The 23,022-nt window shown below is 44.4% G+C and overlaps 1 protein-coding gene across 3 annotated transcripts in view; it reads left to right on the forward strand.

The window, feature by feature from the left end:
• The window catches only part of sh3pxd2aa (SH3 and PX domains 2Aa), a 122,574-nt gene that overhangs the window by 64,802 nt on the left and 34,750 nt on the right, over positions 1–23,022 (forward strand). For all 3 annotated transcript variants that reach the window (XM_053418343.1, XM_053418344.1, XM_053418345.1), the window contains exon 7: positions 3,870–3,998. In XM_053418343.1, the coding sequence (XP_053274318.1) occupies positions 3,870–3,998 (129 nt within the window). The remainder of the gene's footprint in view (positions 1–3,869; positions 3,999–23,022) is intronic.

Raw genomic sequence — 23,022 nt, forward strand, 5'->3', positions numbered from 1 at the left:
TGAGGCTTCTGATTAACTGTATCGTACTGTACTTAAGGACAGTTTCAAAAGACTTTTTCTTTGTTTACTTCCATTTACTTACACATACCAGTGTTTGACTCCTCAAGTCTTACTGAAAACAGTCACATTACAGATGTCTGTAAGTTGTAAACAGGCCCCACCCAACGTGATTTTTCCCACTTCAAACTTCCCACATGATTTAATTTCTATAAACATTCAAATCAATCCATCAAATCTAATAACGTCATGGTCTAACTTCATTTTGCTGTTAATACATATGCACTTTATAGATGTATCATGCAGTACCATGCAGCAGTATTTTTAGTTTGCTGTGTTTTTTCTATTACTTCAGTAAAGGATTTGATGACGTCTTCCAACCCTTGATTCCCTCTGTCAGTGCGACTGGTCTGGGAAAGGTGGGATGAAAGAACAATCAATACTCTCCTCACTTTCTATGTTTTAAGGCTGTGATGTCACTCGAAGAATAGTGCAGGCTGTGGTTTCACACATATCTCATATTCTTCTTCTCAGCATTCTGTGAAGTATAGTATCTGTGTCAGAACCATTCAGGAGCAGAGTAGGGGCGGGTCGTAGCAGAACAGAATACCTGTGAAAGATCAGGCGCACTGTGGCAACAAATGACAAAAGTTAGTTGCTCAATTTGTGGTTGGACCCAGTGCTACAGGTGTGCTCTACCATACTTTTGCTTCTGCATGCTCTCAAAGTGAATAATCTCTCTCTCTGCTTCTCTTCTTCCTTCTCTTCTTCTGCAGTATGGATGTACGGCTTTACAGACAGCCCGAGGAAAGAGGCCTCAGGTAGCCTTGTGTGTCTATGTCAACATGTCGAAAAATGCATGCACTACTGTGCCCCCTCTGAGGGCAACGCACCAGCTGCATCCCTTTAGGTTTTTTTTCCCCTGATCTATTTCTTTTCACACTTCAGCTTTCCCTCTACATCTGCTTTGCATGCGCTGTCATCACTCTCTCCTTCCATCCGTCTGCTGCAGTTCAGCCTCTCTTTCTCCGCAGTCTCTCTATCCATCTCTCTCTGCAGACCTGTTTGGCACTCAGTGCCAGAAAGCCAGAGCGTGGACTCTTGGTCTACATGTGGCGAAGCGCCTTAGACTGAAATGGGCAGTCAAGTCTGGTCCTTAAGAATTGTCAGTAACACTGTTTTTAATCACCATATGTGAACCTAATTCAACTGTGGGCATGTGTATGTCGTAATGATGAGTTGAGAGAGGTGTGGATTTGAAATTGTCTCTATTGCAGATAAACAGCCTAGCAAAGAACATTCATTTCCTGAAAATATAAAAACAACTTTGACACGGTACAATCACAGATTTGCCCATCTGGTGTGTATTTAGCAAATGTTCTTTGAGACATTTAGCTTTAATGGAGGCATTGCTGGGGAAAGACACAGATACAGTATGTGGTTTCCTTCCATTAGAGCGACTTTCACTGTATCCTTTAGGAACAACAAAGACAATCCTCACCAAAGTGTATGGGTGGAAAGAAATTGCATGATTTTGACTAAAAACCTGTCATATATGACATGTAAGTATTGGACCACAAAAGGCATGTAACAGGTTTTGGGCGTTTGTGATTTTCTCCAGGCGTGGCTGCCATTACAACTGCTCACAGCTTTTAAATAGCTGGATCTGTTCTGCTTTATTACATCTGGCTGACTCTGATGGCTCCATGCATGCAGGATGCTGACATTCTCAGCAAAACAGTGTGTTCCCTTTCTTTATTTTCTCCTCCTGGGAGAAAGCTAAAGAAAGACAGAGTTGAATACCCAGCCTCACCCAGTGGGGGAGGTAAGGTTAGTTCCCTGGTGTCTATAGCCTGTGTGTTTGAGTTACAACATACAAAGATGCCTAAATGGATTTCAAGCGCTGCACAAATGCTTTAGCCTACTTCTTATTGTCCCGCGCATTCTTATAACAATATTACAAGGCCACAGTGAGGAGACAGTATTCTGCTGCATGTGTTCTGAGGTATTCCCTTATGTCATTGTTATTTGAGCCTCAGGAGAGCAACTCGATAGAGCAATTGGATAGAAATAGACTTAATCATGCTCTTAATTGGTTCTCTTACATCTCAAAGACCTAAATATGCAAAGATTAACTCTCACTTTACAATTCATCTTCAAGGTTTAGTCCCGTTAATAAAATGACAAAGTGGCTGACTGCATAGAATTCACTATCTCAAAAGCAGAGAGAGATTTGCTGACAAGGTGTGATGCTTACTTTGATTTTCAGCCATTGTAGTTTGGCAGAGTTTGTGTGTATGGACCTCCTTTCCTTGTTTTTTGTACAAGTTCAAGTTGTTGCCATAAAGAGACAGATTGTTGGGCTCGTTCTTATTTCATGCAGTTGGTGTGACGTTGGCATGGACATTACCTGTTTTCGAGTTTGGTAACAGCATATTGCAGTATGGGTTAGTAAAGATCAAAGATTCAGCTTCCAACCTCCAAGGAAATGATGTGCTTTAGGTCAACCCTGTGTTTGCTGTCAGTTTTTAGAGGCAGTGCAGCCAGAGTTAAAGTTTGAGGATGGATGTGTGAACTGACAAACAGACAAAAAGAATGCAAGCTTTTTGTCAGCTCACAACATTATCCGGTTTACATACTGTGGGTCTGATAAGAAGGCTGGACGTGGAAGCAGGGTAGACAGAGTGTCAAGAATAAAAAAACCTCAATAGTATTTCCCAAAACATTGAAGTATTTTAAAAAAAAAATATTTACAGCTTTTGGGCTACTTTATATGAGCAATTGTGGAGCCTTTGAAACAAATTGGACAGATATTCAAATCAGATTTGTATGTATCATAACTTTAAAAAAAAAAAAATTCCACACATCATCCATTCATTTTTTCTGACTCTGTTTTGCTCACATCGTTGACACAGACACACTGAGATACTTGAACAACAGAACACTATGTTATGGGTGTGAAGCCCAATCCGCTGTAATGTCCCTCTGAATCTGCGTGAATTCCACAGTGGCCAAACAAGTGAAAAAGTGCTATCTGCAACTCAGATCAGATGTTAACCGAGTGAAGTCAGAGGGTGAAATCACTGCTGGCATCGAAAATATTAAACATCAGAGAGAGAGAGAGAGAGAGAGAGAGAGATAACACAGAACACAGAGTGGCCTAACCCCAGCTGAAATGCTTTCTTCTTTTGTTTCACATAAACATGGACCCAACCTCCTTCACTGTTCCTCTCCCTCTCTCTCCCTCTCTCTCTCTCTAGTCCACTCATATGTTTCTATTTAAGGCCAGAAGTCCCGACTACCATGATTGGTGTGTTCACCCCCCCTCCTGTCTCCCTGTCCAACGGCTGGCTCCCAGCGGCAGTGGAGGGGAGGCCTTTCCACTCAACCGCACTGTTGATTTTCCACAGGGAAACTTCCCCATTCTTCCACTCATTCGCTCCCCAGTCTTCCCGTCCAGTCGTTAGCAGCTCCTGTATTTTTCTCCTTTTTCGTTTTTCCCTCTCTGTCTTTTCCTTTGGATCTTAAGTTTGGATCAGGTTATGGATCCGGTTTAGGTGCAAGATGCTGCCCCTGCAAACAAATTCTACCTATTCCCTCCTTTTGTTTTGATTCCTTCCAATGCTCCTCAGTCCTTCGCTGTGGGCCAGAGGTCGACTCAGCTATATGGCCAGACATTTGGGACGATGCAGCCAAGTCGTGAGCTCAAGTTCTGATTGGTCAAGGGGGAACAACAGTGGGGGGGAGAGGGGATTGGCTGATGGCGGCGTACCGGGTGCACAGCGGCAACAGCGGCGGTGTAGTTGGTTGCGGTGGGCGTTCGAGGGGTGCCACGGCGGGCAGGTGGCTGACAGCCTGTTTCTTCCCCTCAGGGATTGACAGCTCGGAGCCTATGGTGCTGGAGCAGTACGTGGCCGTGGCCAACTACGAGAGACAGGAGAACTCGGAGATCAGCCTCAAGGCCGGTGAGACGGTGGACGTGATTGAGAAGAGCGAAAGTGGTGAGTTGATTATTTTTTGTTCATGTGATACGAACATGTGTGTTGACTTCTGTTAGCCTGATTCACAATAAGATCCGTGTCAGAGCCTCACTATTAACACACTGTGTGTTGTGTTGAAATGTAACAAAACATGTGGCTCCTATACACATGGTTGGAACTGCTTGTAGTTTGTTCATTTGTTTCTTCCTGTTTGTATCTGCCGCTCTCTGAGTACACATTAGAAGCACAAACAAACACCACACTTAAACAGAGTTTCATGCTCAGTCAGCACCTTTCTGTCTCCCGGCTTATGATTTTACTCTCTCTTTCTAATCCCCTTTGTCTGTACGGGTCCCCCACTCCAGCCTCCCTCCCACTACTCTGCTCTCCCTTCGTCTTCCCCCTCTTCTCCTAATCTGACCATCTCCTAGCCGGGGCTTGGCACCACCTGGAGGTGCTGTTTGGCTGGCAGTAGTCAGTGTGTGTGTGTGTGTGTGGGGGGGGGGGGGGGGGGGGTTGTGTGTGGAAAAGCAGCGTTAAAGCTGGAGTCAAATCTTTTGTCTTTTGCAGCAAAAATGTCAAGTTAATTCAGAAGCATTTTCAGCGTTTTAAAAGGGAGATCTAAGATGTTTTGTCGTGTAGGTGTAAAGTTAAACCTAGTCAGCATAAAGTGTTATCTGTTCAGTGAATTTCTCTTGTAATAGTGCAGATCAGCTGAACACTTACATCGTCAATGGATGCAGCACCTCACTTTTCACCTTGTATATGCAACTATGGAAACTGTGATTAGCAATCCAGAGCTGGATCTCATTTTCCACGAAAGCGGCGACTTGCAGCCAGCAACTTGTTCTACTCAAGAGAATTCAGCAGCAAGCCTGACACAAACCTGCTGTGTCCCTGTCATTCTCCCCCGCTCATTTCTGTTCACTGATTACACATGCAAATCCATTTCCTTTGAGTTATCTTGGGTTGCCCAATATTGAGCGATTATGTGCTGTAATGAGACAGTTTTAGCATAGAACCGGCAGCTTGTCATTTCTCTGTGTGACTCACATAGCATTTGGTGCCTTTCCAATTTGTCGGCTGTCAACATAATAGAGATAAGTGGTAAATTAAGTTTTGACAGCACAAAGCAGTTGCATAGGAAATTATTTTCTTTTGTGATGTGGCTTTCAGTCAAACTTGTACTCGAACAAAACTCACTGTCTTCTTGAGATTTGCTGATCTGTTGCTTTCCGGTCTCCCTCTCAGCATTGTTTGGTAGGATTTGTCAAATGTCAAGTCGGGAAATTGAGTTCCATCATGTATCTTTAACTGCTTAGTTTAATGAATATTTGGTGTCCCTTGGTTGCACAGTTATCTTCTTTGTGATCCCTTTTCTCTATATTTGGCTCGACAGCATGTGCTTACCAGCTTCATTCTGATCATCCAACACTGACTGATACAGCAGTAATGTCTTATTTCTGAGGAACTCATGGATATGCGTGCTGTTGGCAATTACTGGCTAAAGAATTGGAGCAACAGCCATAATGATGATGGTGATGATGACATCAGCCAGGGGCTCAGCCAAGACAAACACATCTGAGAGCTTGTATAATATCCCAATACCCCCTTCCCTCTTTCAAGGCTTCTCTGGTCAGAGCGTGCTTATTTTCTTTGATGTTTTCAATTCAAAGACACTGACAGTCTGACTGTTAATTGGAGCTTATTTTCTTCAACATCCCAGTCAGTAAGTGTCAGTGGAATACTGGGATATCTTTCATCATTTCCAGAAAATGATGCAAACCATATTCTACCTGCTCTTTTTTCAAATGCTGATTTATTTTTTCCTTCACTCATTGAGGATATATGGTATTGTGTGAACTAATTGGCTTTTATTCATCATCACCAACACACATTATTTCAAATCGATTTTGAGTGTCTGCAGGCTTAACTTGAGTGGAATCAGATGTTCTTCTGTTTTTGTGAGAAGTTGTTGCCCTTGCAAGTCTAGACCCAGCTGTTAAACTGAACCATGTCAACAAGGTCCATTGTCATCCAGAAAACAGTTTAAATCACACCCCACACTTTTACAATCATAATCTGCGTGGGGGATGGAGTGTCTGTATGTTGTTGATGCATCTCATAATTTAGCAGTCACTATTTAGTGAAGTGAGATTTATGAAGCACCAAGAGGGTAGTGGGGGGGACAGACCGGAATCATCCCTGAGAGAGGATAGGTGCCTCTTCTGGGCCATTGTGCTGGTTGTCTCTCCATGCTTCCTCTTCCAACATGGGAAACATTGAGCATCTAGAGAGAGGAGTGTCCCAGCTTGAAAAAAACAAGTCTGCATATGTGACCAGTTAAATTACACGGAGTGTCGGATAGGGAGGAAGTGATGTGAAAGAGACTGAGAAGAAAGGTCAATGTTCCAAAGGTTAAAAAGATGTAGACCTGTGCCAAACTAGGCACATGGAACAATGCAGTTGTACTAGAAGAGTGAGATAGATGTGGTAGGAATATATTTTTGTGGAAAATGTGATGAATTCCTTCAAATTTTCTTGAATAAGACTTGATTCTCCCATGTGGTCAACCGATGCAGAATGCAGAACAAGAAAACATCAAAATACAATCAAACAGTACTTTTATATAATGATCAAACGGTGTCTGAAACCCTAGCATCATATTTTTCTGATATTGGAAATGGGATGGGATGCATTTGCCAACCATTGTAACTATCCAAAACCAACAATCCCAGATTCACACCCACTTTTCATAGTTACTGCTTATTTATCCTAATGAAACCAGTTCATCAGAGCAGCAAAGAGAGAAAGGTTGAGGACTCAAAGAGAAAATATATTGAGGCTTGTCTATTGAAAAAGATGAACTAACTTCATCAACCTTTTATGCAACTATTAACACCATAGATCTGAGCAGCATTTCACACCTTTTCTTGGCTAGTTCAAGGTTTTTACTGAGGAAAACTAACATGTCAACATGGTCTTGGGTAAGTTGGGAACCTCTTGGACTGACAATGATTCCTGAGACACTGAAGACCCTTTCGGAAGCACAGCTTGAGGCTGCAATGCAGAGATACCTTCTTGCAAATTCTGCAATTGTATTGTGCCTCGATTCCTTTAAAACACATGTACATCTATTACTACCCATACCAAGAGGTTCCCAACTTACCCAAGACCATGTTGACATGTTAGTTTTCCTCAGTAAAAACCTTGAACTAGCCAAGAAAAGGTGTGAAATGCTGCTCAGATCTATGGTGTTAATAGTTGCATAAAAGGTTGATGAAGTTAGTTCATCTTTTTCAATAGACAAGCCTCAATATATTTTCTCTTTGAGTCCTAAACCTTTCTCTCTTTGCTGCTCTGATGAACTGGTTTCATTAGGATAAATGAGCAGTCAACATTGTTTCCATCATTCCTCCATTTGGGTTGTGTTGGTTGGATTTTCAGCCTTGTTTGGCCTTCAGGCTTTACTTGTGCATATGGGTAGTAATAGATGTACATGTGTTTTAAAGTGACGACAACTGTACAGATTTGGGATGTTTTGGTGATCGAGGGGTTTGAGACCCTGACTTTGAAACGTAGTGTCTTACTTCAAATGTGTACTGTCTTGTTCATGTTAGAGAAAGATTTGTTAATTTAGGCAACTAGCCTTCCAACCATCTGCCAGAGTGACGGAGGGGGAATATATAGTGGGGGGGACCCTTTTTTCCCTTGTTTCATCAGCAGAGAGCCCGAGACTAATGGATCTGCCAGGAGGACTTTGATAGTAAAATGCAAACAGGATCCTTTGGGTTAGTGTGCCGCCCAAGCCACAACACCAGCAGGAGAAATCATTTGCCCAAATATCCTGGCCCTCCTTGTTGCCAAGTTTCAGGGGCATTTCATCACAGTTGTTTTAAAGAGATTAGACAGATTTCCTTTCCCCTCTCTGGACTTGACTATACACCTCACATGGTGCGTGACCTCCAGCTGTGTTGCCAGATAATATTAATCCTCTATTTTGGAAAATAAAATAAAAATAACTGTTGTTTTTGTGGACTTCAGTCATAAATTGCTAAGTCCACAAAGGAACCTTTTTACTTTTGCCATTGCATGTCAGCAAGTATAATGCTGCTGAGAGAATCAAAGCCAGGAGTTTTGGGTTAATTTTCCCACAACATCTCCCACTTCCTAGGTGATGGAGAGGCAGAAACCCGTAGCACCCTCCCAAAGGTGTGTCCTCAGTACTGTGCTTGGTCTGACTCAAGACGATTCCCTGTGTTGACTTCATTCAGTTGGTATCAAAACTTTGTATTGCATTAGGTAATTTATACTTCAAGCTCTACTTAGATAGAGTGAGCCTTGCCTTAAGGCTATGAAATAATTACTGCTGTTGAGTGTTACAGAAGCTTGCAAATGTCACGAAATACATCTGCATTCTGGCAATGACTGGTATTTACTGATATTGGACGGCCTGCCCTTTTGGCTCAACCCGTTAAGAAACTGTAGGTCACAAGCAAACCCAGATGTCTAGCATACAAACAGGAGTTCATTCTAACTGCCTAAGATATGATCATTTGTAAGGGCCTGAGCACTAATGCTGCAAATTGTTTTAGTATAGATTGTTACTATGAGCCGAGACCTATTGTTTTTGAAGGAATTGTAATTCTGTTGCAGAAAATGTTTGAAGGCCCTCAGGATGCTCAAAAACTCGCAGACTTGATTGGGCTCAGTGTTGCTGAGGCGGGGTCATACTGGAACCAACTCCTAGAGAATTTATCAGATTGACTTCATTTTTGGTCGGTCTAATCTCAAGACCTTTTTGATACTTAATTGCAAAGAGATCCCCTCTTTAAGATGTGTTGTCATTTTTGATATCAACTACTGAGGGCTAGCTTAAAGGATGTTGTGCATCACAGAAGGCTGTTTTGGTCAGGGTTAACATGGGATGCTGGAGGCAAGCATTAGCATTGTGTCCTAGCTATGAAACAGACAGGCAGCATCAATCAGTGTGGTACGTCTTGAGCCAGGAGATGGCCCACTATCATTCTCACACCCTAGCTTAGCCATGTTAGCGGTAAGGATGTCACGAGAACCGATACCTTTCGATTATAAAATAACAAAACACAGACGATGCTCATTTTTTTGAAGCACCGTGAGCACCGATGCCAGCTGTTAGCATCGGTACTGCGCCTCTTCTGGAACTGATTTGGGCCGAGACACGTTCGTTCCTTTTGTTTTAAAACATCATCGTATCAGGCAGTCATGAAGGAGCGGGCGAGTGTGTGTTTCTGTGTGTGTATGATTGTGTGCTCCCAGATAGCGCACCGGTGCCGGGGCTCCGCCCCCCACCCCCCGCCCCTGCTCACTCGCTCAGAGAGACACAGTGAGATTAGAACTCGTTCACGTGAAGCAGCTGCTCAGTGACTGACTGACTGCTTCTTATCAGTGGAAACAGTGAAAACACAGAGTTTATCTGGTCACAGCTGCTCAGTGATCAGTGCCGCAGCTTCTTGGTCAGAGCAGAAGCTGCAGTTGGTTTCTACAGAGCTTCAGTTTCTGTGTTCGCCTCCAGTCTGACCTGCTCTCGCTTTTTGTTTTCACATTTCGCCATTTGAAATATATCTTTTTAAGCTATTAGGCTGTAGCTATATGTATTTATCAAATAACCCTATAGAGTTCTGCTTTTAATTTATTTCAAAGTAGGCCAACACTTGCCTGTGTATTTTCTTCTCCTCTTCATAAGCCTTTGGTCTTTTTCTTTGTTGTAACAGGTAAAAATAGCAATAAAATGTCAACATTTTTCTTTATTGTCGTTCTATAATTTCATAAATGCAACAAACAATAGTTTAGTATAGTATAACTTTATATAAAGAGGATAGGGAGGTGCGGTTTCTGCTAAACACTGCCACCTACCTAGATCCAAGATTTATGTCCAGTTTTGTTGCTCTGGAGGATGACGTGAAGCAAAGTCTCCTGGAGCAAGTTGGGAATGCCGATGATGGAGCTGGTACATCTGAAACCCCCATTGCAACAGGAGCAGAGGCCTCGAGCCAAAGCAGGCCATCTAAAAAGTCAAAGACTGATTTGAAGCATCTGCTTTCAGCCATTCAAGGAGAAAAGAAGGGCAGTGATGATGACACATCATCTCAAGCAGGGCTCTCCCCACAAGAGAAGTTAAATGGTGAGTTCCTGGTATATAGCAAAATTCCAGAACTGAGCGCAGACGAAGATCCCCTTATCTGGTGGGAAATGAATCGAGGCACAATACAATTGCAGAATTTGCAAGAAGGTATCTCTGCATTGCAGCTTCAAGCTGTGCTTCCGAAAGGGTCTTCAGTGTCTCAGGAATCATTGTCAGTCCAAGAGGTTCCCAACTTACCCAAGACCATGTTGACATGTTAGTTTTCCTCAGTAAAAACCTTGAACTAGCCAAGAAAAGGTGTGAAATGCTGTGAAAAATTATGCAATTTTGCCAAAACTCATGTTCATCTTATTAGCTGAATGGCTGCACTGTTATATCCACTGTTTTGTTTTGCACTGTAGTTGTTTTTGGACAGTACCTGTCTTTACTTTGAAAAGATGCCTGGAAGTCTGGAATGTTACTGGGGACACTAGTTGTTGCACTATGACCATTAATTGCACTTTATTATGTTGTGCTATGCTCTATTGCAGATGTTTTGTATGTTTTAATAAAGAAGTTCATGTTTCAAGTTCAATGGAATCTTAGAAAATTCTCTTCTTTTTTTTTTACCGTGGTATCGAAATTGGCATAGAGAATCGTGTTATTTTACTGGTATTGGCACCGACTACTGAATTTTTGGTATCGGGACACCCCTAGTGAGCGGGCTACTCCCTGAGGCAGTAAAAACGTGCCCAGCAGCTTCAGCCACTTCATTCTTAGACTTGAGCTCAGACAATCTAGGGTCAGTGGAGGCTCAGCGGTGACTGTTCTTTAAACTGACCATGGAGCCACTTACACAGGCTCAGGCTGAAAACAGCATGTTTGAATAAGCATAGCAAAAACATGCACAGAGGTACTGCCAGAGAATCTGACAGGCTGTTGGATTTTCTGCATTTCTCAAAAGTCTGTGTTAATGCTTTCGTCTTGCTCATTTAAAGATGACAGAGGGATGTGTGTGCCGATGAAGATACATATGGAGGATCAATGCAGAGGTTTAGCCTGATCCCACAGAGTGTGGTGTGTAGTCAACACTGGTTATTGAATACCCCAGCGCCAGCTGCCCCTTTAAGCTTGAAACAAGTCTGGCTCAGTTACAAGACCCCTGCTTTTTATGAAATCTTCAACCAGGTAACATGAGCTTCAAACCTGGTAATGCCTTCATCTTACAGTGTCAATAAAGACCCAGACCTTGAAATTGGCTCCGACTTTCTAGGAAGAAACAGCACGAAATGGGTTGGGTACCTCCTCATATACCAAATTTTTTACTTTGAGACCAGCTTTGAAGTTTCTGAACGTGATACTCTACCCTGAAAAACAGTCTTTAAATATGAAACACACACACCTTTTTTGTTCATTGTAAAAGGTTTGTAGTTTTCTTCATGGTGAACAAAGGCTGTGTCAAGCAAACATGGTTATTTATAATGACTTCCGATAGCCGCGAGTTTTCACGAGAGAAAAAGTTGAAATCTTTTCAAACCATTCATGGTGGCTGGCTGCAGTATAGTTCATAAACCCTTCCCCCTCCATGTTGTTCAATGGGACATGGACCAATAAAAGTAAATGCCAAGTAAATGCTTTATGCCACTTGAGGTATTGTATGTTTATGTGAGTGAGGAGAGACTGACTCGCGATTGGACAGGTAGATGTTTGAATGGCACCTAGATACCAAGGCTCCACAACACTCAAGGCTCCAAATGACATGAGATGTATCGTCCATCTTTAATTGGATGAAACGCATATATCACATGGACCAGGTTTCTCACCTCGGATGATGTAGGATGTAACATACATAAGCCCACGTCCCTTTTGTCTTATTGCAGTGACCACAGTTATCCAGAATTCGTTTGAAAAGTGGTCGCAAACAGTAATTCCCACTTCAAATACAGAAGATGTAACTACTGCATGTATGGTTCTCGTCATGTTAACAGTGTCCACCAAATGGATCAAAATAATAATTTAAAATGATGAAACTCTAAGTTGTAAAATCATTGTTTTGTGTTAATATCAATAATGAAACGGGTGCAGTCCATGTTTAAGATAACACAGTGACTAATTTCACTGCGTGCTTTAGGCTGCATCAATTGTTGTGCTGCTATTTTAAGCACATTCTATGACTGCCCCCACCCCCCGCTTATACTCTGCAGTAAGATAAGCAGCCAATTCAATCTATTGCCCTGAAAAGCAGCACTGCATTCCAGCACTGGCTGCACTCCATGGAATATGTTTCTAATCAGGGGCTTTGAGGAGGAGACAAGACTGAGTGTCACCTTGTGGGTCCCCACCGAATGTGGCGTTTCTAATAGACATCATTGAGAAAGCTGCTCAGAACATCCCGAAATGAGAAAGTGAAAAAGTGCAGCGTTGTTGCTGGGCAGGAAATTAGCATGGAATATATGGCTTTGAAGCTCTGGCCAAACATCTGCTGGCACTCCCCCTTTATCTTCTCTCTTTCTCCACACAATTCTTGTAATCTCTCTTATTCTCACTCTTTTATCTCTCTCTCTCTCTTGTGTTTTATCACCCTTCCTTTTTGGATAAAAAAAGATCTCATATATCTCCCATCCGTCTGAACCTCTCAAATGAGGCCCAGGTCTATGACGGTCAGTGATTATTTTCCCCTGTCCAGTTGGTGTACCACTGTGTTCACTGTGACCTTCACTTTCCCTCTGTAGGAAAAAGCGGCCAATTATTGCCTGCTAAGAAATGGTGTAGCTAGAAAGTCCAATTAGAACTCAAAACTGTATGAAAAAACAATTACAGCCATTCCACTGGCTTACATATTCATATTTTGTGCTGTGTGTGTCATAAATGTGGGAGACAGCAGGTGTTGCTGCATAACCTTTCTGAATATTAGTCATTAGTTACATGTCGCCTCATAAGTCCTCCAGAATAGTTGGGTATGTTATGTCAGACAAACTAGGAAGCGTGTGTAAATTAATTTAGAAACAAACGCCATTGTTAGACCTGTTCTATTTTATTGTTAGCCTTAGGTAAAGAAGGTGTGGTTCCCCTTCACCAAGTAGGGGAGAGCAGGGTAATGTGGGACATCGGGTGATGTGAAACTGCCCCTGTATCTAGGCAACGGAACACATTTGTGGTTATTTGACCATTTTGTTTTCAAGCCCCTCCCATTCCCCCCTTGCCATGAAGGAGAAGTTGCTGCAGGTGCTGTGGAAAGTATGTTTTTTCACAAAAATGTTTTTTGTGAAAAAAATTTTTTTCTTGCTTTGAACTTAATCAACTGTTGTGTCAAAACAAGTTGAATCAGGTAGAAAAACTTATATCGTACATGTTGGTGAACTTCCAACATATAAAACCATGTGATTGATGCTAGCTGAAGATTAGCCTGAATTGCTAAAAGATGTTGTTTTTCTAAAATTGTGGCTTCGGGGTAAAGTGGGACAAATGCTGTGGGGTAAAGTGGGACACTGTCTCACTTTACCCAATCATGAAGCTAAGTTAAGTTATTCTAGTTTTACATATTCTAGTGTTATATTACATTATATATGTTTTATTTTTAATATCATAAACATTGTAGAAAAGCCATCATGCCAAGAAACTACACCACGAAGACAACCTGGGGCCAAACACCCCTCGCAGAGATGGAGAGTGCAGCCGCTGAGGTCATGCAAGGAAAGAAGTCCTTAAGAAAAGCTGGAAGGGATAGAAATATTGATAAGACAACCCTCAAAAGATTCATAAAGAAAAAAGAGAAATGGGAAGTAAAATCAGTAGCCTTGGGTGCAGTAGCTGAGGTAAAGAGAATATTCACAGATGAGATGGAGGAGGAGCTTGCCAGACACTTGAAACAACTAACTGACCAGTTCCATGGCCTTGCTCCAGTTAAGTGCCGTGAACTGGCATTTGAATACACAGAGAAAAACAATATCCCTGTCCCTGCCAATTGGACAGAGAAACAATGTGCAGGTAAGCTAGGGTGTGCAAGAGATCACATGAATCATAATAATCATAAATGTGCTTAATTGACCAATCCCCATGATTCTGTTACCAGTCCGATATTAGTTTTGGAATGTGTGGTTGTCAGGATTTTAACTATTACAACATGTGTTGTTATGGTTGTTTTAAAGTGTAAAGAGTAAGTGGACCACTTTCCCCCTGTAGCTGGGGTAAAGTGGGACACAAGACCACTTTTAGAGGGGAGCAAATTAGAGGGGAGCAAATGTAAAAAATGTCCCACATTACCCCGCTCTCCCCTACCTGCGCATAAATGACCATGATGTCTGAGAGGAAATGAGCTCTCGTGTTCTCAACCGGTGAGCAACACAATGCATTGTTGCTGCAGCCGAAGCTTAGAGGACTCACACAGCTCTGGGATTGCTTCTCTCATACGTGTGACTCACTCAAACACACACATACTTGCACACACATACACCTAGGGAGGGGGGGGATCAGCCTCTGGTGTGATGATTTCAACCTGTTAAAACAACAGCTTTAACAGCTTCTGCTGTGTGTACAGATGGCTTTACAGTATGCATTGCATTACCACTTATTTGCTCTGTCCAGTGGCTGTTCGTTTTCACTGCTGCCAAAAACACCCAACCCCAAAACAGGCTTTGGCCAGTGTCACTCTTGTTTTTCCATGCCAGGCCATATACTCGTGCACATGCACTTATTTGTCATGTTTCAGAGAAAACACGAAAGGTCTTTATGTAAGATTGTCTTTGATCGCAGCTTCAACCCCTTCCAGGGAGCGCTCTGGTTTTATTTGAAGCACACAGATCTCCACGGGAGGCGAGATTGCCATAATACTTTCATTTTTCCTCCATATGTTGGAAATAGAGAGAGAAGCATTCGAACATCTCTTTATCTTTAAGACTTACATACACATTATAGTTTGTGCACAACATTTTACTTGCCAAAAGGAAACTGTAAATGTTACCTTCAACCAACTGATCAACAGTGTGCAAAGTGGCAGTTAATAGCAGGTGAAAAGGAAAAAACTCACAGTTTACAAATGCCTTGATCTGGCATTTGTTGGACTTTGATAGTTATTGTACACAAACTGAGAGTTTGGTCTAATCTTTGCTCCAACTCCCATTGTCAACAAAAATATTTGGAATCATCCTATGGGGACCATGAGTTCATATGACATTTCATGACTAGTTGGCCACTGAACAAGGGAGAGAGACAAATGAAGCAACATTTGTGAGCACATTCGGCCCACCAGTCTGAGTAGTTTTTCTCCATCTGGCTGCATCTTTGATCCAGATCTCCTCCTACACTTTGGATTTTCTTTGAAAACTGTAATCTTTCTACAGGCTCCTCACACAATATGATCAGCTCACTTCTCTCAGGGCCCAGATCTGCCACACTGCCAGCTGACTATTACAGTGACAGAGTGGCTGTTTCTCTACATTACTCATTCTATCTGCAGTGTGTTTTCCTCACGCCTTGTGTCCAGTCTGTTGTACTCTCCGTGAGAGGGTCCTCTTTTATCAGCTTTTACAGTGCCCACTTTTTCCAGATAGATTTATAGGGGAACCACGTCCCGTTAAAACTTTGCTGTGCTCTACCATGTGTGCACATGGTGTCTGCAGATTGGTGTGTGTAAATTGCGACAGAGACACTACTTGAGCTGTTTCTGGTCTTTTGAATCTTTTGATTCAGTGTGCATGTGAGGAAATGACAGAAACATATATGTAGTAGTCAGCAACACAGCTACAGAGAGTTCTGCAGTCTGTATTTATTGAACCTTAAGAAGGAAAACCATTGTTACTACTTTTGTACATCCATGCAATCAATTGGACTCATCATTCTGGCATTAATCAAACTTTCTGTCTTCATTGTGGACAGTTCTGAAGCTCAGCCAGTTAATGAATAACTGCTGTGATATAAACCCGCACACACCTGTGACATCACATTATTCCTTTTGCATGGTGGTGTCACACAATTTTAGCTCCCACCACATTTAGATTCTTCGAAAAATGTAGTTGCCCAGGTACACTCATCATTTTGTCCTGGGCTCTGTGGTTAATGTTCTAATCATCCAATTTTAGATTTGCTATAAGCATTGTTGTTAGAATCCTACTATATACTCTGTCTATGCAAACACAGTTCCCATCAGCTTTAGCTACAGAAGTTAACATGATAAATGCAGCAGTTTGTAGTAACTACTGTTAATAGTGAACAGTCCCCTTAGTCCTCTTTCAGCACAGAAGAGTTATTATTCAGTTGTTCCACCATGTGCCAGGTGGACTATAGAGGAATAGCTCCTACATTTGTCTCTGAAGTAATCGTCCTCTCCTCTGTGCAGGTGGCTCCAATTCTTCTTTAGCTTTTTGAGTAGTTGCAATGAATCAGGCTACGAAAGCTCTAATGTGTTTCATACGGGCCGAGCTATTCTTACTGCTCGGAGGACCTTTTATATTCCAGCAAAGGCGAAAATATATTAAAACCTTCGGGAATGAAAACACTAAATCTCCACTACAAGAGGAATCTGAAGCTTGAGAGGCCACTACAGCTCACGTATAAAAACAAACAACCAGGAGCTATGGTTTAAGATTTGATTAGCATAACCTTAGGGCTGTCAGATGCATTTCGATATGAAACATTCGTTGCGGCCAAGCAGTAGTCTACTTTAAATCTGACGGGTTCGAAGCCAACTAAGCTGACCTTGTCTGAAGCTAAACTGCAGTGGAACATCTCTGCAGGAGTCAGGGAGCAGTCAGCAGGCGAGGACAGAGAATCCAAGGTAGTGTCACCGGGATGAACTTCAGGCTGGACGAGCTACACTGCAGCTATTGTGCATAACGTCAGGTGTGAGTGTAGACCCTCAGGTTGCATTAACTCCTGTGTTGGCGGTGAGACATGACACACTGTGAGGAAATTGAGGTGAGACAGGGTTTCAGTAGGACTTGTGGGTTAACTGACTCACAAGCTGTCTCAGTCCGGGTGCCATTGGCCTATGTTTGTCACAGTCTGCTCATCTCCTGCCTGCTGGTATTTTTCCACTCACCGGTCTCTGCTCCACTCTGCCAGTCAGCCACACCTCCTCATCAGGCCAACTCTCCACACCTGTGACAGCCCTGGCTGCATTTAAGCCTGCTCCTGTCTCTGCTTCAGTGCCAGATTGTTCTTGTGTCATGCCTGACTTTCCAGCGTTCTTTCCCCGGACTGATCACCTGTTGCCGACCTGCCTGCCTCGTCTCTGCCCTGGATATTACCTCAGCCTTCTGTCTTCGACCACGAGTTTCGCCCATTCCCTCCGGGTCACGCTCCTGCTCTGCTCTGTGGCTACACAGCTCACCACTGGACCTGTCTGCCAGTTAGGTAACTCATCAGCTGTTGACTTTACCTTCAGTCAGCGACACCAGGCTCGCTCCTGCTCAGATCTCGCAGATGACCTGTGCACTGTGCACTGTGAGCAAAGACTCTACACCCTGCCACTGCTTGAACTGTTAAAGACTGCAGTGAACAATAAGGGTCATTACCGACTGGTATTTCGTCTGCCTTTGCTGCGTTTGGGTCCTCACCATATCCGTGACAGTACAATCTGGCCAGACATGGACCCAGCACACACGCCGATGGATCGCCTGGAGAATGTAGAGGCGATGCTCCAGCACCACGGGGCGCTGTTGCTTTCAAACTCAGCAGAGGTTCAACTAGCAGTGGCTAAGCAGGAGCAGGCGTTTACCTCGCTAGCCTCGCAGGTCCAACAGCTCGCCTCAGCTTTTGCTCAAGCTGTCCCTCTGCCTCCAGAACCAGTCCAGCCTCCACCAGCCCCGGCTGCCTCTGCCTCCGCCTCTGCTTTCGTCTCGGAGCCTCGTGTGGGGGTTCCTGAACGCTACGCCGGGGACGCGGAGGGCTGCCGCCCGTTCCTCACGAACTGTTCCATCCTGCTTGCCCTCCCAATCGTCTGTTCGTCCCGCCTGACCTCTGGTCCGAGGTTCTACAATGGGCCCACAGCACTCAACTTACCTGTCATCCAGGGATCCAACGGACCAAGGACGCCCCAGTTCGCCTCAGTGTTCTGGAAGGAGTTCTGCTCGCTCCTGGGAGCCACCGTCAGCCTATCCTCAGGGTACCACCCCCAGTCCAACGGGCAGACCGAACGCAAGAATCAGGAGATGGAAACGGCACTCCGCTGCATGACATCTCAAGACCCTACTTCCTGGTCCGAGCAACTTCTATGGGTAGAATACGCCCACAACACCTTGACCAGTTCCGCCACCGGTCTCTCCCCCTTTGAGTGCACCTATGGGTTCCAGCTACCGCTTTTTCCGGCACTTGAGAAAGAAGCATCCTGCCCCTCTGTCCAGAGCTTCATCCGCCGTTGTCGCAGGACTTGGACCCGAGCCAGGGCGGCTCTACTCCGGGCCGCTGACCGCTACACCGCGGCATCCAATCGCCACCGCTCCAAGGCCCCAGACTACCAGCCGGGTCAGAAGGTTTGGCTCTCCACCCGGGATATTCCCCTCCGGGTGGAATCCAAGAAACTGTCTCCTCGCTTCATCGGCCCGTTCGAGATCCAGGAGATCGTCAACCCGGTGGCAGTTAGGCTCAAACTCCCTAGATCCATGCGGGTTCATCCCACGTTTCACGTCTCCAGAGTTAAACCGGTCCAAGAAAGCGCCCTGGTCCCTGCCGCGCCGCCTCCACCGCCTCCTCGCCTCCTCGCCTCATCGATGGAGGTCCCTCCTACACTGTCCGTTGCATCCTGCAGTCTCGCCGACGTGGGAGGGGATTCCAGTACTTGGTGGACTGGAAGGGTTACGGCCCTGAAGAAAGGTCCTGGGTCCCCGGGAGGAACATCGTGGACCACACCCTCATCAGGGACTTCCATCGACGCAACCTCACACAGACGTCCAGAACCAGGCCACCTCCCAGACCACATCCTCCGACGGAGTCCCCGAACGACAGCGACGACGCCGAGGACAGGGCGGGTCCCTCCTACTCTGAGGAGGACGACGACACTCTCCCCGGGACCATGGAGGTGGAGATGGACGCTGGACTATCGGACGAGTATTAGCCCTCCTCCGGGCCCCCGCCTCCCACCCGGTTTGGTCCATTCGTCTTGGGACGTCGAGAGCCGTCCCTTGAGGGGGGGGTTCTGTCACAGTCTGCTCATCTCCTGCCTGCTGGTATTTTTCCACTCACCAGTCTCTGCTCCACTCTGCCAGTCAGCCACACCTCCTCATCAGGCCAACTCTCCACACCTGTGACAGCCCTGGCTGCATTTAAGCCTGCTCCTGTCTCTGCTTCAGTGCCAGATTGTTCTTGTGTCATGCCTGACTTTCCAGCGTTCTTTCCCCGGACTGATCACCTGCCTCGTCTCTGCCCTGGATATTACCTCAGTGTAGCCCAGGCTTCATAAGCTGTGAAAAAGTTAAAAGAAGAAAGAGTAAAAGTCCGCTATTACTTTGTATGAATGTGTGAGAGAGCGATTGCTGGCATTTATGGGGTTAACTGTGTCGGAGAGAGGAGAGAGACGTGCGTCATGACGTCACGGTGCAGCGGCGTTGCAGGTACACAAAACTCTGTGTGGGAGAGGAGAGAACGCACCGTTCGGTTGCACGAGGAACGCTCTGATTGGAAAATATCTAGAAGTTATTATCTAGAACACCGCGAGCTGACTCAACAGTCCACGGTTGATGTTGCCCGCTCGGCGGTGAGTTTAATGTGTCTTTTGAATGTGGGGAGCGTCGAGTAGAGGTGTGTGTGCGTCAGTGCTAACTTGTCGCTAATTGCTAAATTGATACCTTGTGCGTTAGCCGCTAGTGTAGCGACCAAGGCGAATGAGCATTGAACTTGAGCTAACGCACGAGTTAGCTGCTAACAACGTGGGGTAATTCTAAATGTTAAGCTATTGTGTGCATTGTATGGAAGGAGAGAAAAAGGGGGATAACACCTTGTTTCATTATTTAATTCGGACAATTGATGCTAAAAGGCTATTTTGAGTTATTTGAGTTTTTTATTTCATTCACTGGTAAAGTGAGACCTATGTGAATAATATATTTTTGTTAATTGATTTAAATTAATATATAGGTCATATTTATGTTATTATTCATTTTAACTGAGAAACAATGGCCTGTTGTAATTTACTGAGATGTATGAATGTGGCCTGTTCTACAGGTCAGGTTTTTGTGAAGGATTTGAATTGGTGACGCTCGATGTCGAGGGGACATCAGCGACACCGGTAGTCGACGATAGATAGGAGACCAGCACTGGATAGTCACCAGGCGGCTTCCAGACATCCGCTGGAGATAACCAGATGGCGAGCCGGAACTAAGGAACAGAGTCAACTGAACTACCTCCCAAACCTGCGGTGTGGTAGGAAACACAAAGATCAAAGGGCCCCAACGCTATAAACTGAGCTCATATCAAGGAAGAGAAGACCATAAAGACATTTCTTTATATTTCTATTTTATTTTGCGCGCATTTTATTATTTTCCATGTTGAAAATTGTTGTTAACAATACAGTTTTGAAACCATATTTTGTGTGAGTGTGGTCAATGTTGATGTTCCATTCTGGGCTCCATGAGCGTTAACCTAGAATCCTGGTAACTGGTCCAACTGTGAATTGAAACCGAAACCCAAATATACCTGTAACCTCATAAGGCAAAGAGGGGTTACAGTAAGTGGCGAACCAGCCAGGAGGCCAGTTAGGTGACATCAATATTGCTTTATTCAAACATGGATTTTATCCAGAGGTCAAGTGTTAAAATTCCCAACGCAGTCATCGTTGATGGAATAACTGAGTCAGTTCAGGTTGAAGAAGTGATTGATTTCCTTAAGAAGTATGGTGCCATTCAGCGCACTCTTTTGGTTGAGGATGAGTCTTCTGATCTACACAAAAACCTGATCGTCGAGTACGCTAGTGGCTCAGCTGTACAAGCTATGCAGTCACTTTTACCATACAGACACACACTAAAAAGTGATTCAAATGTTGTGTACAATGTTGAGGCTTTAAGTAGTGTTTACACTTCTAAGCTAGGTAGCAGTGCTACAAAAACTTACCTGACAGAGCTAAAAGAGCTAGCAAAGCTAAGGGGCAAAGACTACGAAGCAGTCTTAAGAGAGATGATGATGCATATCGGTAGTGATGTTGAAAGCATGCAATCTGCAAACGAGCCGTCGCCTCTAGTACTCAGTGAGTTTCCTGTAGAGTCCCCACAGCCCACCAGTCCTTTCTCAGGTCCCCCTCAGGATGACAGTGGTGAAAACAGTGCTATGTCAGCACCAGTTGTTGATCAAAGAAGAGTCCTATCCCTTTCTGCGAGTGACGTCAATCCACCAGAGGTTCAGAAAGTTGTGGTTGAACATATTGTGAGGAGGGGGGATGCAGGTTCTTCCTCTTCATTCCCAGTCCGACTTCGCTCATTTTCAGGGAAAATTCCCAGACCGAATAGTGAAGTGGACTATGATACTTGGCGTTCGCACATTGACCTTCTCTTGAATGATCCCAGTATGTCTCCTCTTCAAGTGTCTCGAAGGATCTTGGAGAGTTTGCTTTCACCTGCAGCAGATGTGGTAAGAGGCTTGGGCTCCAATTCATTGCCTTCAGCCTATTTGCAACTTCTAGATTCTGCTTTTGGTGCAGTTGAAGATGGAGAAGAGCTGTTTGCTCAATTCATGAGTACTCTCAAGGATCCAGGCGAGAAGCCATCAGCTTACCTGCAGCGGTTGCAGCTCACGCTCAACCAGGCTGTTAAGAGAGGGGGGGTCGTACCAGGGGAAGTAGGTAAACACCTCCTCAAACAGTTTTGTAGAGGATGCTGGGACACTGCTCTGCTCTCTAGTTTACAACTTGAGCAGAAGAAAAATCTTCCACCTCCGTTCTCAGAGCTTTTGCTAATGCTATGTACTGAGGAGGACAGACAGGCAGTAAAAGCTAGTCGCATGAGGAAGCATGTAGGTTCCACAAGGCAGAGAGTTCAGCTCCAGTCACAAAGTAGCTGTATTGTTGAGCCAACAGAGAACCCAGAGACCCAGCCCAGTGCTATTGACGATCTTAGGAAGCAGGTAGCTAGCCTCCAGAGTCAGCTAACCACCTTAATGGCTCAGAGGACGCCTGGGGGGTTTAGTGATAGAGGAGCTGCAGGAAAAACACAAAGCAGAGTGTCAACATCACACAGTACAAAACCAGACATGACGAAACAACCAAGAAAGAACTACACAAACAAACCCAGACCTTGGTATTGTTTTAGTTGTGGGGAGGATGGACACGTATCAACATTTTGCACCAATGACTCAAACCCGACTTTAGTGACTGAAAAGAGAAAAAAATTAGAGGAAAGACAGCACAAGTGGGAACAACAGAACCGCCCTGACTTACCTTTAAACTAGATTCAGTCTCTGTCGTGGGGCAGACAGGGGCTGAAGAGAAGCAACCACGTTCCTCAAAGAAATACAAGGTTCAAAAGTTTACCATTTCAGAACACTCTAAAAGAAACCACTCCTTTAAGCTTCCTTCTGGGTTGGTAGGTACCAGAAGTACAGCTGAAGTGACCATCAACGGTAAACAAGTTAACTGTCTACTTGATACAGGTTCACAGGTCACCACTATTCCTCATTCATTTTATGAACAGCACCTAGCCGAACAAGAAATCAAACCCTTGCACGATCTCCTAGAGGTAGAGGGAGCAAACGGACAATCCGTGCCCTACCAAGGTTACATTGAAATGACAGTTGTCTTTCCACAGGCGTTGCTTGGTGTTTCGATCGAGGTACCTACCCTTGCTTTGGTTGTGCCTGATATCAGGGCCACCTCACAGTCTCTTGTGCTTATAGGTACCAACACCATGGATGTCTTGTATGACACATTTTCGGAAGGTGATTCAACCAACTATCAGCCAGCCCATTACGGCTACCAAGCTGTGATCAAGGTCCTTGAACTCAGGCGCAGACAGGCTAGCAATAGCC

Source organism: Pleuronectes platessa, chromosome 3, assembly GCF_947347685.1.
Source record: "Pleuronectes platessa chromosome 3, fPlePla1.1, whole genome shotgun sequence".
NCBI lineage: Eukaryota > Metazoa > Chordata > Actinopteri > Pleuronectiformes > Pleuronectidae > Pleuronectes > Pleuronectes platessa.